At 25.3% G+C, this 15,924-nt stretch overlaps 1 protein-coding gene and 1 long non-coding RNA gene across 4 annotated transcripts; one reads left to right on the forward strand and one right to left on the reverse strand.

Moving 5' to 3' along the window:
• Window positions 1–1,382: 1,382 nt before the first annotated feature.
• LOC119667645 (band 7 protein CG42540-like) lies at window positions 1,383–11,401 on the forward strand (the record flags this gene model as incomplete). The annotated part of the gene is given in 4 exon segments (XM_038076951.1): window positions 1,383–1,416; window positions 8,979–9,088; window positions 9,432–9,504; window positions 11,319–11,401. Coding segments are annotated over 4 exon segments (300 nt in total), but the record flags the coding sequence as incomplete, so codon positions are not given.
• On the reverse strand, window positions 4,848–6,482 carry LOC119672618. 3 transcript variants are annotated; one of them, XR_005251932.1, is made up of 8 exons: window positions 6,380–6,482; window positions 6,255–6,329; window positions 6,097–6,203; window positions 5,941–6,040; window positions 5,561–5,600; window positions 5,449–5,505; window positions 5,186–5,226; window positions 4,848–5,045 (listed from the first exon to the last, which is right to left on the reverse strand). It is a non-coding gene; the product is annotated as an uncharacterized LOC119672618 (long non-coding RNA). The 3 variants fall into 3 exon arrangements; XR_005251930.1 differs by having other exon boundaries at window positions 5,561–5,636; XR_005251931.1 differs by lacking the exon at window positions 5,449–5,505 and having other exon boundaries at window positions 5,561–5,636.
• Window positions 11,402–15,924: the final 4,523 nt, after the last annotated feature.

Genomic DNA, 15,924 nt, shown 5'->3' on the forward strand with positions numbered 1-15,924 from the left:
TTATTCCTTAATAATTTTTTGAGATTGCAAGTACCAATAGTTGAACTCGTGCCCTGCCAAATTTGAATCTCAGAGTCAGTGTTCATTAGCCAACTGACCTAAAGCCGTACTTGACTTCTTTGTTCGAACTTGTAGTTAATTTGTTAATTTGCTGTGAAAGTTCATTAACAAATACACTTGCTGTAAATTTAATTAAACATGAAAGTAATATAAAATTATTATTAAATTAAATATATAAAGGATTTCTGATGTTGTGGTTCACTACTATTCGAAGCTTTTTTAGTAAATATAAGGTTTTTTATAAAATAAAATAGTCACTATTTAGTCACTATCACGTAATATTAAATATATTGAATTTAAACTATTTTTTTAAAAAGAAGAATAATATTTCTTCACCGTTATTAAAAAATAATTTAAATATATCATTTAATATTTATAACTTAACATTATTCACATTATTATAATTTAATTTTACACATGTGACTCAATTATTCAACTGAATTTAATATATTATATGACGTAATATTAAATATTTCGTATTTAGTTAATTTCTTTAAGATAAAAGTAATATTTCTTCTTCAACATTATTATAATTATCATATAATAATTATCATATTATAATATATTTCTTTAATATTATTATAATTTAATTTTACACATGTGACTCAATTATTGAACTCACATATAATAAATATAATATAATCTATACAAAATAATTTAGAGCATGCTACATTCACTACATATATATTAATTATATATCACATATTCATATATCTCATATTCATATTTATATTCATTTTGTTTATTGTAAAATTGTTGCTTAAAACTTATACAATTAAGCCATATAATCTATATTGTACTCATAGATTGCGCCTATTGTATGTTGTAAATGATTTAAAACTACTATAAATAAAACTCATTTAATTATCTGTAGAGCAAATTAATTTTAAGTTGATTATTCGTATGCTTTTATAATGAATGCATTGTGTATATTTGTACAAATTTATATAGAGACATATACATATATATATCAGTAGTAAATATGTGTACTTAATCGAATTGCCTTAAAATAATGGACAGGATTCATGCTGTTCCTGAACTTATTTGTTTGTATTTATTGTTTTAAAAGCTGAAGATATAAATTATATGATAAGCGTAATTTGCTGCTTCATAGGTTGTATAGAATAACTCGTACAATGATACTGTTCTTTATAATTACTCGTATATAAATAAATAATTTTGTTTTTTGTTTTAGTAAACCTTATAGCATGTCAGCTGTTGTTGTTATTTAACCACTGAGAATTTACCAAGATAAAATAAAGGCAACCCTTTTAACACATTCAAGAATTCTATACAAATTTTCCAAAATTATATTTTCAGATATGACCGCTAAACATTCTCGCGGATTTCTTCATTGTAAGTGTAAATTAATGCTTAAAAAAAAAACAAAAAAAAAATTATAAGAAAAATGATTTAATATTTGAAATTTGAAATTCTTATTTATGCCTGGGGACTGTATAAAATTCAAATTTATTTTTTTTTCTGGTATATAATTTGGGATGAATGGATGGATTTAATTGTAAACAAGAAATCACTGTTGATTCAATTAATGTCAATTCATGGGAATTGCGGCGTCATGTTGTCGCTGCTTACATTAAATATTTATTTAGTGTCTAAGGAAAATATGTATCTGAAAAAGGACCAACCAACAAATCGAGTATGAATTTGGCAGGCAACCTTTTGTTGCGTTTGCTGCAAAAAAAGAGGAACTGAATATAAAACCAAATTAAATATTTATTATTTGAGCTACCACAATTGTGTGCAGGATAATATCCAGTTGCGTATCCTTCTTCTTTATTTCATTAGTTATTTGTGTGCTTTTTGCATATTTCATTTGCAGCGTTGCGGATTATACGTGTTCGTTTGTCTTCAAATGAACTTTTTTGTTGATTTTTTTGTGTATTAACTTTTTGCACTGAGTGTAATTTTTCTTTTTTTCATATTTGTTTTTTTTGTTTATTTACTGTTCTGTGCTCGTACATTACACAAAATTATTAATATTATCTTTACTCTGCGCTGTTATTTTGATAAGAAAGCACAAATGTATCGCCATGGCCGCCCTGTTTCAGTTGAAGTTTATTTATCTGAACTGTTGTGTTGTTGCTTTTGTGGTTTCCATGAGAGTGCGATATTCCTAAAGAAAAATATTCACTAATTATATTTGGCTTTTATCTGAGCTGTTATTATTACATTACTTCTATGAGAAATTGGCAATCAGAAGATTGGCGTTGTCTAGGATATATAAGTATACTGAAAGGCGATACATAAATTTTGTTATAATTTTTTTTTTTAAAATAAATTTACAATTAAAAACTTTACACCATAAACTCATAAAACTGTTTTTAGCTCAATGCCAAAAAAATTTTTTCTACTTAGTACTAATTTTTTCCTTTTTTTTCATCATTTGTTAGAGAAAAATAATATCCTTTTCAATTGCTGCTTGACGTAGTGTTAACTGAAATTAGCTAACAATTGCCTTGTACCAATTACAAATCCCCCATCAGCAGTTACAGCCCACCGAGAAAAGAACCCAAATTAAGAGTTCCATGCGCTACATTTTAATTAAAGCTCAATTTTCTTAGTTTCTTCTGCGCTTTCACTACAGCTAAGAGTTTCCTAGTAACAGAAATTGAATAAATTAGAAAAAAAAAGAGGAAAAAGAAAATAATTAAAATGAATTTAGTGAAATGAGATAAAAAATAATACATTTCATCTTAAAAAAGAAAAGAAAAATGAAAACAGATGAAAAGCTATTGAAATGAACACTTCCAAGGTGTTTTATGACTCTAAATAATTACGCAGTTGGGTATCATTAAATTTGATTTAAAGTTATTATATGAATCAAATAATAGTGATAAAAAAAATCACTAATAAATAATATGTGTGATTTGAAAAATTATTAATGTTAAAGCATAAAATTATTCCATTTGATTATTGATTTTCATTCAAAAATATATTTAAATGGTGTAGAGGATCTTAGTACCGACGTGTGGAATTTGGTACCTCAAGGCAATTGAACATGTTTCTATACTGCGAGTATATAAAGAAAACACAATAACTTCACAAACTATTTTTTTTTGCGTGTGAATTAGTTTTTATAAAAATAATAAATAATAGTAAAACGATAACGAAAAATAAAGTACAAGATATTTGTTTCGCTTATATTATGGGCGTAGCTGCCCATTATGCTTTTAAGATAGAAAGACGTTGCATCGTGAGTTTTTCTACTTTAAGCAGCCATGGTTTCATATATGTGTGGCAAATCAGCCATTAATTCAAACTACCACCTAATAAATGAGATGAAACTTTTGTACAGTAGAGTTCTTGCTAATAATGAGATATTTTTTCACAATAAGAGTTAAAAAAAATAAAAAATAATATTTGATACAGTTCAAGCGCAAGACAATAGTTATTTTATAATAGCATTTTGGCTAAAGCAGTAAGTATAATATATTTTTTAAGTGGTATAAGATTTCATTTCAAACTGATAGGAAATATTTATTTTTTGATACATAAATTCATACAATAGATAAATACCATATACAGTAGTGACATTAATAATGAGACATGATAATGAGACAAAATGGCAAAATTTTATAAACATATTTTAAAAGTCTAATTTTCCTTAACTGTTCAAATATTTGTGTCTTTATGCATAGCACATTCGATATTTACTTCCAAGTCTCGAATCATTGTTATTTTTATAATTCACTCTCTTTATTCAATAATAACTTCCACTGAAAAGAATTTACCGCCAATAAATCGTTTGGTCTTAGATAATGCTTTCTTTAATTACATTTTCTAGCTCACAGAATAATATGCAGTATCATGCTCTGACTGGAAACGCCAATGCATGTAATATTATTATTTATTTATTTCTATTTGAGCCAGTGCACTTGAGCACTTTTACACTTTCTTAACTCGAGGTATTTTTAAAACCCCTCTACGCCTTGACTGGATTATTGTTTATCACTTCATCAGACTAAGCAATAATTGACCTCAGATCTGCATACCTTCCCGAGGAGCCTGTAACCATTCTGAGATTTGATAACGCGTGTTGGTAAGTCTCTCAGGTTTCGCAAATAATTTCAGGACTCTACCCTTAATAAATTTTTTGATTGGATCAATCTTGAGGTCCCTGAGGATTATTAGTAACATTAATTTCTATTATTTCATCATCGTATAGAAATTGATATAAATTAACATAATAAATTAAATCTTGTTATAACATATGTTGATGCCCTATTGCAAAAATAAATCCTTGTTTCACTGTTGTTCCTGTTTTCACTTTGTTGACATTTCGATTTTGTGTTTTCTTGAACAAATTCAAACTAGTCATTGCATCAGTTTATAAATAGCTTTAAAATATTCTTTTGAATACTGAAATTTTGAAAATGCATTGGTAGCTGTAGCATTGCCTTTGAGTCTACTATACTCGAACTATTATTTATAGAACTATAGAGACAAAAATGTTACATGCTAATGGTGTAGTGCATTAGAAACATTTTAAATTGTACATATATTTTGGAATTGATGTAAAATCTCGCTTCAGTTGATTGAAAAATTATAAATTATTTAAGCAAGATTGTTTAAAAAATGTACCAGCTAAATTAGACCCTGTGTATTCATAGCTACTGACACTAATTTCATCCTCTTTATTGCGTCAAAGTCATCCAATAATCGATGTGTAGAGTCATCAATTTTAGTACATATATGCAGTAATTTATATTTGTTAAAAACAATATTTTAAATTAAAAAACAAAAATAAATTTTTACAAAATCATGCTTTATTATTTATAAAATATATTATAGAGGGTCAATAGAATTGATCCTACTATTAATAAAATCTTTAAAGCTTTTTTGGCTATATTAAATATATCCAGCAAGCGGGGGTTCTCAATGAAAAATTCTTCATCTACACTCTCTTGAAATTGCTTAAATATTTTGGATATAACAGTGTTGTTGTCAGCCATTTTTACAGTTTCCTAAAAAAAGTGCAATAAATTATCTTAAAAAATGTAGATGTGCTTAAAATAAAACTGGACTAAGAAAGATATTAATGATGTGCTTTTGAACACCTAAATAGTATTCTACTTTTTAGGGTAAATAAAAAAATATATCTTACGGAAGTCCAATGACACTCTTATAATCGGAACCTTCAAAATTCTGCAAAATATATGCAAGTCAATCAGAAAATGTATACAGATTTAAACAATTTGTTAATGTTTATTTTAATGATCATATAAATATTTGTTAACATTTATACATAGATAAAAAAATGTTTAGGAATGTAATTTATATAATTTATATAACTATAATATATAACTATTATTATAGTTATAAGGTATTATAGTACAGAATTATAATATATATTAATCTCATGCTTACCTTAAAATATTTTTGAAGTATATAGTTTATCATACATCAGAAAGCGACTAATCAATTCTACATATAGAGAAAATTATTTAATAAATAAAATCTTAAAAATTATTATTCTTACTATTCTGTGAGTCGACGCTCTCTTCCAATTGAATGTATTCCTAACAAAAAATGTTTCTAGTATATTTTCTTATATTCTTACCATATTAAAATAGAAAATAGAAAAATGAATTAATAATTAATATTAAAATATCAATATTGTTCATATATTATTATATATGATCTAATTATATTTTTTAAATATAATTTATATTCCATGTTAATAGTTTTTATGGAAAATAATTTAATAATAATTACTACAATTAAAATTAATTTTTTAAATAAAATCGGAAACACACCTAAAATAATGCTAAAATATTAAGTTTAATTTCGTTATATTTAATTATTCGAATTATTCAAAAAAAGATTACCAAAATAGTACTAAATAGTTATAACCCTTACCACTTTACTACTTGTGAACGTGCAGAAACTGGTGCGACAAGAAGTGCTATAATATTGTGCAAAATAAATCCACTGTTAAATACTTGGTATTCAAAACTAACTGTTCACAAAATATTAATAATTTAATATTATTAAGATTAATATTATGAATCTTACCAATCGTAAAATAAAGCACCCAATAAGCAAGAACCGAGAAATTCTGTTATAAGTGCTTTTTAGTGTTGTATTGTGCAGGATTCTGTTTTATATTTAATTCTCCAAGACTAAACAAAATATATTATAATGATATAAATGATCATAATTACAAATCTTACCACTCGAAGACCACAGCATCTTTTAAAATTGTAATCAAAAAAGATCTGGAAATAAACCCTCTCACCGGTGGAAGTCTGTGCAAAAAATTATTACTAACATGACATATGCAAAGTAGTAATCTTACCTCCTAATAATTTTGAAAATTCGTCTACATAAAGTTTTAAGAACGCCAATTATACTGAAAACGACAACTCAAATAATAATAAATAAAGAAGTTTTTAATTTATAAAAAATAAAATTCTTAATTTTAATTGAGTATATCTTAAAAATTTAAGAACAGTACGCTACTATGTTATTTTAAAAAGTATACGAATTGAAAGAACTCATTTTTAACATGTTAATTGCACTTATACATATACGTATATATTATTTTCACAGAATAATATTTCTCAAAAATTAGTTAGAAATATGCATTAGAAATATATCCGAGAATTAAACAAAATATCAGTTCTCTTCACCACTTTTTATTTCATATTGTTTATTACCACTTTTAAATACTTAATGCAATTCCAATCTGGCAACACTGAACGTAACTTACGAATTTTCTTAGGATCATGTTATGCAGACAGTCATATTACAAATGGTCGCGTAAATTTTATGCTCTTTTTGGTCATGCGCAAAAGACATAATATAGAGAGTCATATCAGAATACACTAAAAATTTAAGAATAAGAGCAAGAGAGAAATTTCGATTGAACTTCTCTCCGTACTTTGCCACTTTGGTCAAAACAGGGATGTTCAGTAATATGTATCAGAATTTAATCCGCTTAATAGCAAATATGCATACAGAAGCATACGATCTTTAAAACCTTTTCACTTTCAAAATGTATCTTGTTGTAATGCTTTTTCTGATATAGACAAATTGTATCGTAGTTGTTTTTTACCTGCATAAGAATTATCATTATTGATAACTATGGTTTGACAACGGGGAATGCAAAATTATGTTGACATATCTGTTCAGTAAGGTTTAGCAATTCATACTGAATCCCTTAATGCTTCTAAATTGTGGAAATATACTTTAAAAAAGTAAATATTTTTGTGAAATTCATAGAGTTTTTGATTAAATGGCTACGTAAAATAAGTAAAATTTCCGTATATGGAAGGAAGATAATCCTCAAGCCCTTAACGAATCACTATTACATTCATTAAAATTGATTGCTTGGTGCAATTTACAAGCTGGCGGTATTATCCATCTTTATTTCTTTCGAAGCAAAAATGAGAAAGGAATTGCCATTACGGCTAATGGCTATCGAGGCATGCTGCCCGAGTTTTTGTTTCCAAAAATTAATCAGTTAAACATCGACGCCAATAGGTTTCATCGACCACAAGACAGCGCCTTTCCATTGAGCACGCTTGACAATCGATATGTTGCGAAATCAATTTGTTGACTTTATTTCTAGAAGTGGTCCTGTTAACTGGTCCTGTTTTTATAGGGTAATGTTGTCATTGGTTTATGCCAACAAATCAACAACCCTTGAAATATTGCAAGCCAATGTTCATCCACCATTAACGCCATACGGTCACATTTATTGCAAAAAATATTTAAAAAATTGAACTGATCGAATGGAGCATGTAACTCGTAGCCGCGGCATATGCGGGAAATCAGATTCAAAAAATAATTACCATGAAATTATTTACCAGATTATAATAACACAAATTAAAAGATAGAAAAAATATTTCTATCTTGTATTATCATTTTAATTTTTCAGGCAGCTAAAAAAACATCCGATATTAAAATTTTATTTCATCTTTCATTTGATTATTATTATTGTTTCCGTAGTTCATTAGGAGATTAAGGTGTCTACAAAAGTCTTCCACTGGTTTCTATTTTGTGTTATTGCTGTTAACATGCTAAACGATTTGCCCGTCTCCAGCTGAATTGTCCTTCTCCAGGTCATTGCTGGTCTGCTCATTTGATTGCATATGATATATACATATGATATGATATATTAGTGATATATATTTTCGATTAAACTGAATTTAATTGTTACAAAATATAAACTAATGATGATGAATTCGATCAAAACAGATTGTATTCTAATGACTGACTAAAAAACAAACCAAAAACTCTGTTCTGGTTTAACCCAATGTAGGTAATAACACCCAATTTATGCAAAACTTTGAAACAATAAATTTTTATAACGTGTCACGATGGCTATTATTTTCAAATTTCGTAAAATGCAAACGGAATTTGAAAATTTATTTTTAATTCACTTTTCAAAGTGTTATCCAACTACTTAAAACTTTGATGAGTTTTACTTAACCACATTTCAAAAACTTTCCATGAGACGGTAGAAAAACTACAAATCTCTTCTGATGCCATAAAAAATAAATTATTTTCATATTAAACGTATTATAAGTTTTTTAGCGTTACGAACTGCAATATTTTAAATTTATGCAATATTTTTAATATTCTATTTAAATTCAAAAATTGAAAAATAAAAGAAAAAAAAACAAAATGAATTTCAATTTGAATAAAGTAAACAAAAAAAAAATGGTTAAAAATAGTCTGTGCTGGCATTTAAAAATTAATTAATATTTCAGAAAAAATTTCAGATAAGAATTTACAATCAAAAGTTTTTTTAGTTGAAGTGTCTGTTATTAAAAAATTGTTATGTATATATTTAATAAAAAATAGTTATGTATGTTATTTTATGTGAGATTATTTGAAATGAAATTATTTAAAAAATTAATAATATTTCATTTATACACATTTTTTATTAGCCGATGAAGACATCAGTGATAAGGCATCAACGTGTGGAAAATTGCTAATATTCCTATCGGTTGCCCTGGTAATACTGACGTTGCCCTTCAGTTTGTTTGTTTGCTTCAAGGTAAGTAGAGCAATTGACATCTTCTGCATAACACTTTTGCATACGAGGCAGTAAAGCAGAAAACTCTGATAAATGGACTTTGAAAAATTATATTTCAAAGTTTATGCATTTTGCCATTTTCCATTTCCCATTTACCATTTGCCATTGCCATTTCTTTTTATTTATTCATTGAATCTCTTTTTATTTTATTTCTTTTATAAAAGAAATTTTCCCATTCATATACTTTCTCTGCTGCTTCAAATGTTTGTTTTATTTCATGTTTTTTTTTTGTTTTTGTTGTTATTTTTATGTTTTGTTATTGTGAGGAAAATATTTTTATTTATATTTTCCACGTATTTTTCAGGTGGTGCAGGAATACGAACGTGCTGTTATATTCCGTTTAGGTCGCTTAATGCAAGGCGGAGCCAAAGGTCCTGGTAAGTATGAAGCCAACGTTCCAAGCAATTCATGTTAATTGCGCCACTTGATCTAATTTAGCATTTTTATTCATGTTATGACATTCTTATTTGTTCTCCACAAAAAAAGAAAAAACATTTATATATACATATATATGTAGTTTATATCTTCACAATTTTTTTGTTCTTTTGTATAAAACCATTTTAAGAAGAATTGTTGAGGTTTACTTATGTAAATTCGTCATATTTATCATTGAAATTAATTTATGTGCAGTACAGTTTCAGAATTTACTTTCTTGTAGTAATTTTTTTAATAATATATATAACTTCATTTGTAAAATATAATATATTATTTAAGTGAAACAAAGAATATTATATTACAATTGAGGCTTTCAATATATTTTTACTTTTGATATATTTTAACACAAGTTTAATAATAAAATATTCCCACTGTCTTTACTCTGTAGATTACTACACTCAAAAAAGTGTGCTCTAACCAAATACTATGTTGTTAAATTGATTGATTTTGTTAGAGATGAGAGATGATCATTATTGTTAATAATTTTAGCTCATGTGGTAAAGAAGATATAAAAGCCTATATGTGATATGGTTGAACCTACATGATGTGTAAGAATATTTTGACCTGAGGTTTAATTAAAATCTAGTTAAATCAACCAAATTTCTGAGTGTATTACATTCCTTACTATATATTCATAACTGATTAATGTTTTGTTATGGTGATCGGTGTATGCTGCCTTCATAACATCATACTTTACATGGTTTTCAACACTCCCTTGATCGTTATCAGATCGTCGACTGTATATAACTTTTCCTGCATACATTTGCTATCATATAGTTTTACGTATGTGTTTTGCCTTGCATGTATTTGTCAAATTGAATTTTTGAAAAATTTTTGGTTTGCCATAATCAGAATAAAAAGTTTGAATTTTTTTATTGTACTTTAATAATAATTATTTAAAATTTATGGATTATAAAAATAGTACTGTACTGCCTAGAATATCTTAAAACTTTTATTTTTAATATCAGGTCAATTTTATTTTTATGTAAAACAAAATGCATAGTATCTTAAGGTGACCATGGAAATATTGAACTTGTTAATAAATTTAAATAAAATTTATGATAAAATAAAACCAATTCATGATTGAATGAAAAAAAAAATTAATCTTATAGTCCACAAAAAGATATTAAAACTAAAATAATATCTTTGAACGTAGAAATAAATGTGTTATTAATTTTTTACTTATCCCATCTTTTCCATAAAGTTAAGATTTTAATTTTTTAGGTTTATTGTCCACAAAAAAGGATTAAAATTAAAATAATTTTTTTGAGCATTAAAATAAATAATTTATTAATTTTTTACAAATTTCATTATTAGTTATATATGTTCATGTGGGTATCTTTTTCTAAGCTTAAGATTTTATTTTTTAGTTTTATTAGAGTATAATTATAATTCCTAGTTCCTAATCCAAGAGCATACAAAAAAATATCAAAATTAAAATAATTTTTTTTAAAGAATTAAAATAAATGAATTATTTATTTTTTACTCATTTCATTTTCAGTTACATATGTTCCTAGGGTATCCTTATCTTTTTCATAAACTTAAAATTTTTTAAATTATTTTATAAATCTATTTGAGTCTAAAAATAATTCCATTAATTAGTTAACAAATTTTTAATTTTTTACGCATTCCATTTTTACTTATGTACTATGTTAAAGATACTTTACTGCATCTAATTTATTTTAAAAATATTTCTATTAATCATAAACTCAAATTATTAACATAATTAATATTTCTTAAATTTCATTTTTTTCAGGAATATTTTTCATTTTACCATGTATTGACTCCTACGCAAGGGTGGACTTGCGTACTCGAACATATGATGTACCACCACAAGAGGTAAGTTATATTTTGCATTCCAATACAATTACAAAAAAAGCAAAACAGAAAAAATCAAAAACAATTAATGTCGTATCATCTTATGTTGTTGTTGTACAAATGCATTTAACAATATTTAAAAGTAAAACAATAAAATAACATAAAAACTACATTTCTCATCATATTGCATATTATTTGAATATTTTATATTGATTTAATCACAACAAAAGCAAAAACTCTCAAACACTTCTCATAAATATTCATTCATTGAATACGAACGAAATACATAAAATGCGTTACTCATACGTCACGGTGTACTCGTATATGGAAATACACACGTGCAAATACACAAGATCTTTTGTTTTCGTATATTCGGTACAAGTTGCTTTTACTTTCTGCCTTTTTTATGTTTTATATTTTATATTTTCGTTTTTGTGTTTCACTTTTTGTACATTAATTCCTTTTTATATTTTTTTTTTTGATTTGAATTTTATATGTATTTTTTTTTTGTATTTTATATGTATAGTTTTTCAAATTTTTTGTTTTCAATTTTCTTTGTATGTTTATTTTTTATGTTTTATATTCGATATGTTTATTCTTTTAATAAAACTTAAATTGTTACAGTGGTTTGAGTTTATAACAAACTCGTAGGCTTTATGAAGTCATAACTGTAACACATTGCGATTATATGCGTTGCTAACTTAAGTTTGTTATAAGACAACCGCTGTGAGTGATAACCACAAACACGGAGTGATTTTGTTATTATTACTTTTTCTATTATCTTTTGTTATTATAATAACTTTTTTATTATAAATTCTACACAAAAACACTAACACACACACTAGCAAATATATGATTTCAACACAGTATATTTTTGCATATTTTAACTGAAAGAACTTTTTGTGATTTTGTTGATTTTATCTTTCAAACTTATACTTTGGCATAACGCTATTATTTAGTTTATTATGATTATTATTTTTATTACTATTATTATTACAATTGTTATTGTTGTTGTATATATAAGCTTTATCAGTGTTAACCTAAAACATATCAATACAAAAAACAAAAAAAAATAAGTTAAATCCTTCGATTATTAATTTCACAAAACTCTTGTGTTTTATTTTTTTCATATTGCATTTGGATGTGTTTCATATTAAATTGAATTTCCACTCATTTTTGTGTAAATACTTTTATTTCTTAATTTTTAATTAATAAAATTCACTTTGTGTTTCCTCTATCTATCTATTTATAACTATCTCTATCTATTTAACTATCTCTCTTATTTACTTACCCGTGTTGGTTAGTTATTATGTACTACGTGTTCACACTCACAACGAATGTTGTGTATTTGTTGTTGTATTTTATTCTTATTTCTAATTTCCTTTGTTTGACAATAATAATAAAGCAAATTAAATAAATAAACAAAATGAATTAAAATGACAAAACAGAAGAAATTAAAAACAAAAACAAAAACAAAAGCATATACAATATATATTATATACATCCATATGTAAAAGTTAAATAGTTGAAAATTTAAACATTTGAAAATTTGATCGTGTATTTTCGCGTGGTATGCACGAAGCATGAACTCTGTCGCCATTTTGTATGTAACACAAACTATATTTATCCTGTTGTAGTTGTTTTTTAATATATATAATTTATTTTGTACGTGTCGACGTCATGGCCGTGTTTTCGCAAAACGAACACGTAACAATTTTTGAGTTTTGAAATTTTTAATATAATTTAACAACAACATTAACGCTGATGATTTTTGCGCAAAAGGACGAAAATTAAAACAGGGATTTCGTGAAAGAATGCGCCATTGCGTCGTCAACAGCAAACAGCAAACTGTAAACTGTAAACTGTAAACAGCATAAGGCATAAGGCATATGTGGAGAAGTGTCTTAGGCGCTTTGCCAAAATGAATGAATGAATGGAGCAAAAGTCTGAGCATTAGCCAGCAAATGGAAGCAAGTAGACTGTGTTTGTGGTAATGCCAATTACTGAAATTTATTTTATGTTGAACGCGTTCTTAATGCTTTGCAATTTGCAAATTTTTAAACACACTCGTTTGAAGTTTTTTTTTATGATTTTTCTAATTTATTTTGTTTAAAACAAAAAAAAATATAACTTTTATTATGTATACTTTTTATTTCATTTAATATTACAATTTGCATAGTAATTCTCTGATTGTCTTTTAATTAGTTTAGCAAAGTTGCAAATTCTGTGTTCATATTCAGATGGAGTTTAATTAAATAAATTCGTTGTTAAAAAAAAAAATTAAAATAAATAATAATATATAAATCTTAAAAAAAAACGTAAGTAAATTTTTAGACTAATATATAAATTTTTGATATGTATTTTAAACATAGATATGGTTTTTGTTATTAAGTATATTAAATACAGAATAAACCTAGGGCTTCTAAATATGTTCGATACATCTTATTAAATTTTATGTTAATTTTTGAAACACTTAAAATATACTATAAAAAGTGAATTAGAAAAATAATGACATATAAAAACTAAACATATTCAATATTTAATGAAATACCTAATAATCTAATGATCTCTATATATATGTATGAAAATAAAATCAAACTTATAAAAATAATTTGTAATCTAATCGCAAACAGATAAATATTAAAAAAATAAAATGAGGCTACCCACCTTCTTCTAACTTTTTTTATTACTTATTATTTATTACTTATTAGTATTTGTTCTATTTTCTATTACTATGTTTTTCTACATATAGCATTATCGAATGAATTCTGAGTGAAAATTGAAACCTTATCCCGAATAAATAAATATTAAATATATAAAATAAGGCGGGGTGACTTTTTCAATTTCGTTTATTATTGCAATATTTACCGAAATCTAAATTAATATTATCCCAACTAAATAAATTGGAATCTAATTGCAATTAAACAAATATTAAATAAAAAAGTTGAAGCTAGGTGAGATACATTTTCTAATAGTTTCCAATGACTATATGCATTCATTGCAATATCTAATGAATTACCAATCTTATCCCAATCTTATAAAAATAAATAGAAACTGAGTCACATAGTGGCGTGAAGTGTTTCTAATTTCTCCTATTTTTCCTATAATATTAGTGATATTCAACTTAAACTTAGTTTAACCAAATTAGAACCAAATTTTATAGTGGGGTGAAATTAGTATACTTTTCCTATTTCAGATTCTTAACAGTAACATAATATATATTATGTTATAGGTGTACAATAGGTGTATAAGAATAGGTGTATTCAGTCTCTCCGAAATGTAGCAAAACATAACAATTCTTCTGCTAAAGTTTCTAACACAACAACACCACTGTCTTGCTAGTTAAGTAATTTACTTAATCATCTTAGCTACAGCTGCAAAAATTTCATTGGAAATCTTAATGAATATTCCAGTCATATTTCAAACAAAATTAAAAAGTTTCTTTAATTTGAAAATTGTAAAAAAAAAAATATTTAAATATTTAAAACAAAAAGTGGAGGATAAAAATAATTTTAACAGTATGCAAAAATTTTTATTATACATTTCGGAGCAGCCGAATACAGCTAACATAATAATATGTTTTATCACGAAGGTACAGGATAATACTAAAATAAATAACACTAAATTAATACACATTAGAAAATTGTTAGAATTAAAAGCTGAGTCTTCTTTATAAGTTTCAATTAAAATTAAATGGAAAAAATTAATAGAAATATAGTATATTTTAATTCCAGACATAAAATGTTTCTCTCAATGATAACCAATCTTAGTGTTCTAGTACTATATACGACACTATCAAGAAATATATTTAACCCTGCTAAGTATATTCAAAAAATATTATATTCATAATATAAATATGTATCATTACTTAAATGAGACATATACCTATATAATTTTTTGTAATAGAAATATAAAAAAAATATTAAAAAAAAAAACAAATTTAACATATTTATTTTAATTAAAATTGGGTTATTACAGTGATACTAGAAATGTACCACAGGCTTGGTAGCCTATTATGTTACCATATAAATCTTGAAGTGTAAAAACCTTTTTAAACCCTTAAAATATAGCTTTAGCAGTTCTTTTGGAATGTGATTTCTTAGCTTTTTTAATGATCTGACAAATCAGTTTTAAAGAATTCTTCTGATCTTTCTAAACAGCGAAAAATTTACTAATAATTTTCAATTTATTAGCAAGATTTTTTCTTTTTGGTCACAATACTATATATTTTTTAAGTATTGTTATAAAATATAATATTTATGGGAAACTAGTATATAACTAGTATTTTGCGCTGATGTTCCATTATTAATATAGTCTGTTATTTTAATTTGATCATTTTCTTCAACAATTTCGTATATGCCGCAGTTCTAGCATTTTAATAGCTCTATTTGTTACTGAATGTTTAGTACGTGGTTCATCACTTTTACTTTATATTTTTATTACTGCACTTTTTCAAGTATATCACTAATTAATACTTTTATTGAGATGTTATTAATTTTTTATTAACCACATATGAACAATAAAAATTTAGTTATTTAATAAAT

Source organism: Teleopsis dalmanni, chromosome 1 (assembly GCF_002237135.1).
Source record: "Teleopsis dalmanni isolate 2A chromosome 1, ASM223713v2, whole genome shotgun sequence".
Classification (NCBI taxonomy): Eukaryota; Metazoa; Arthropoda; class Insecta; order Diptera; family Diopsidae; genus Teleopsis; species Teleopsis dalmanni.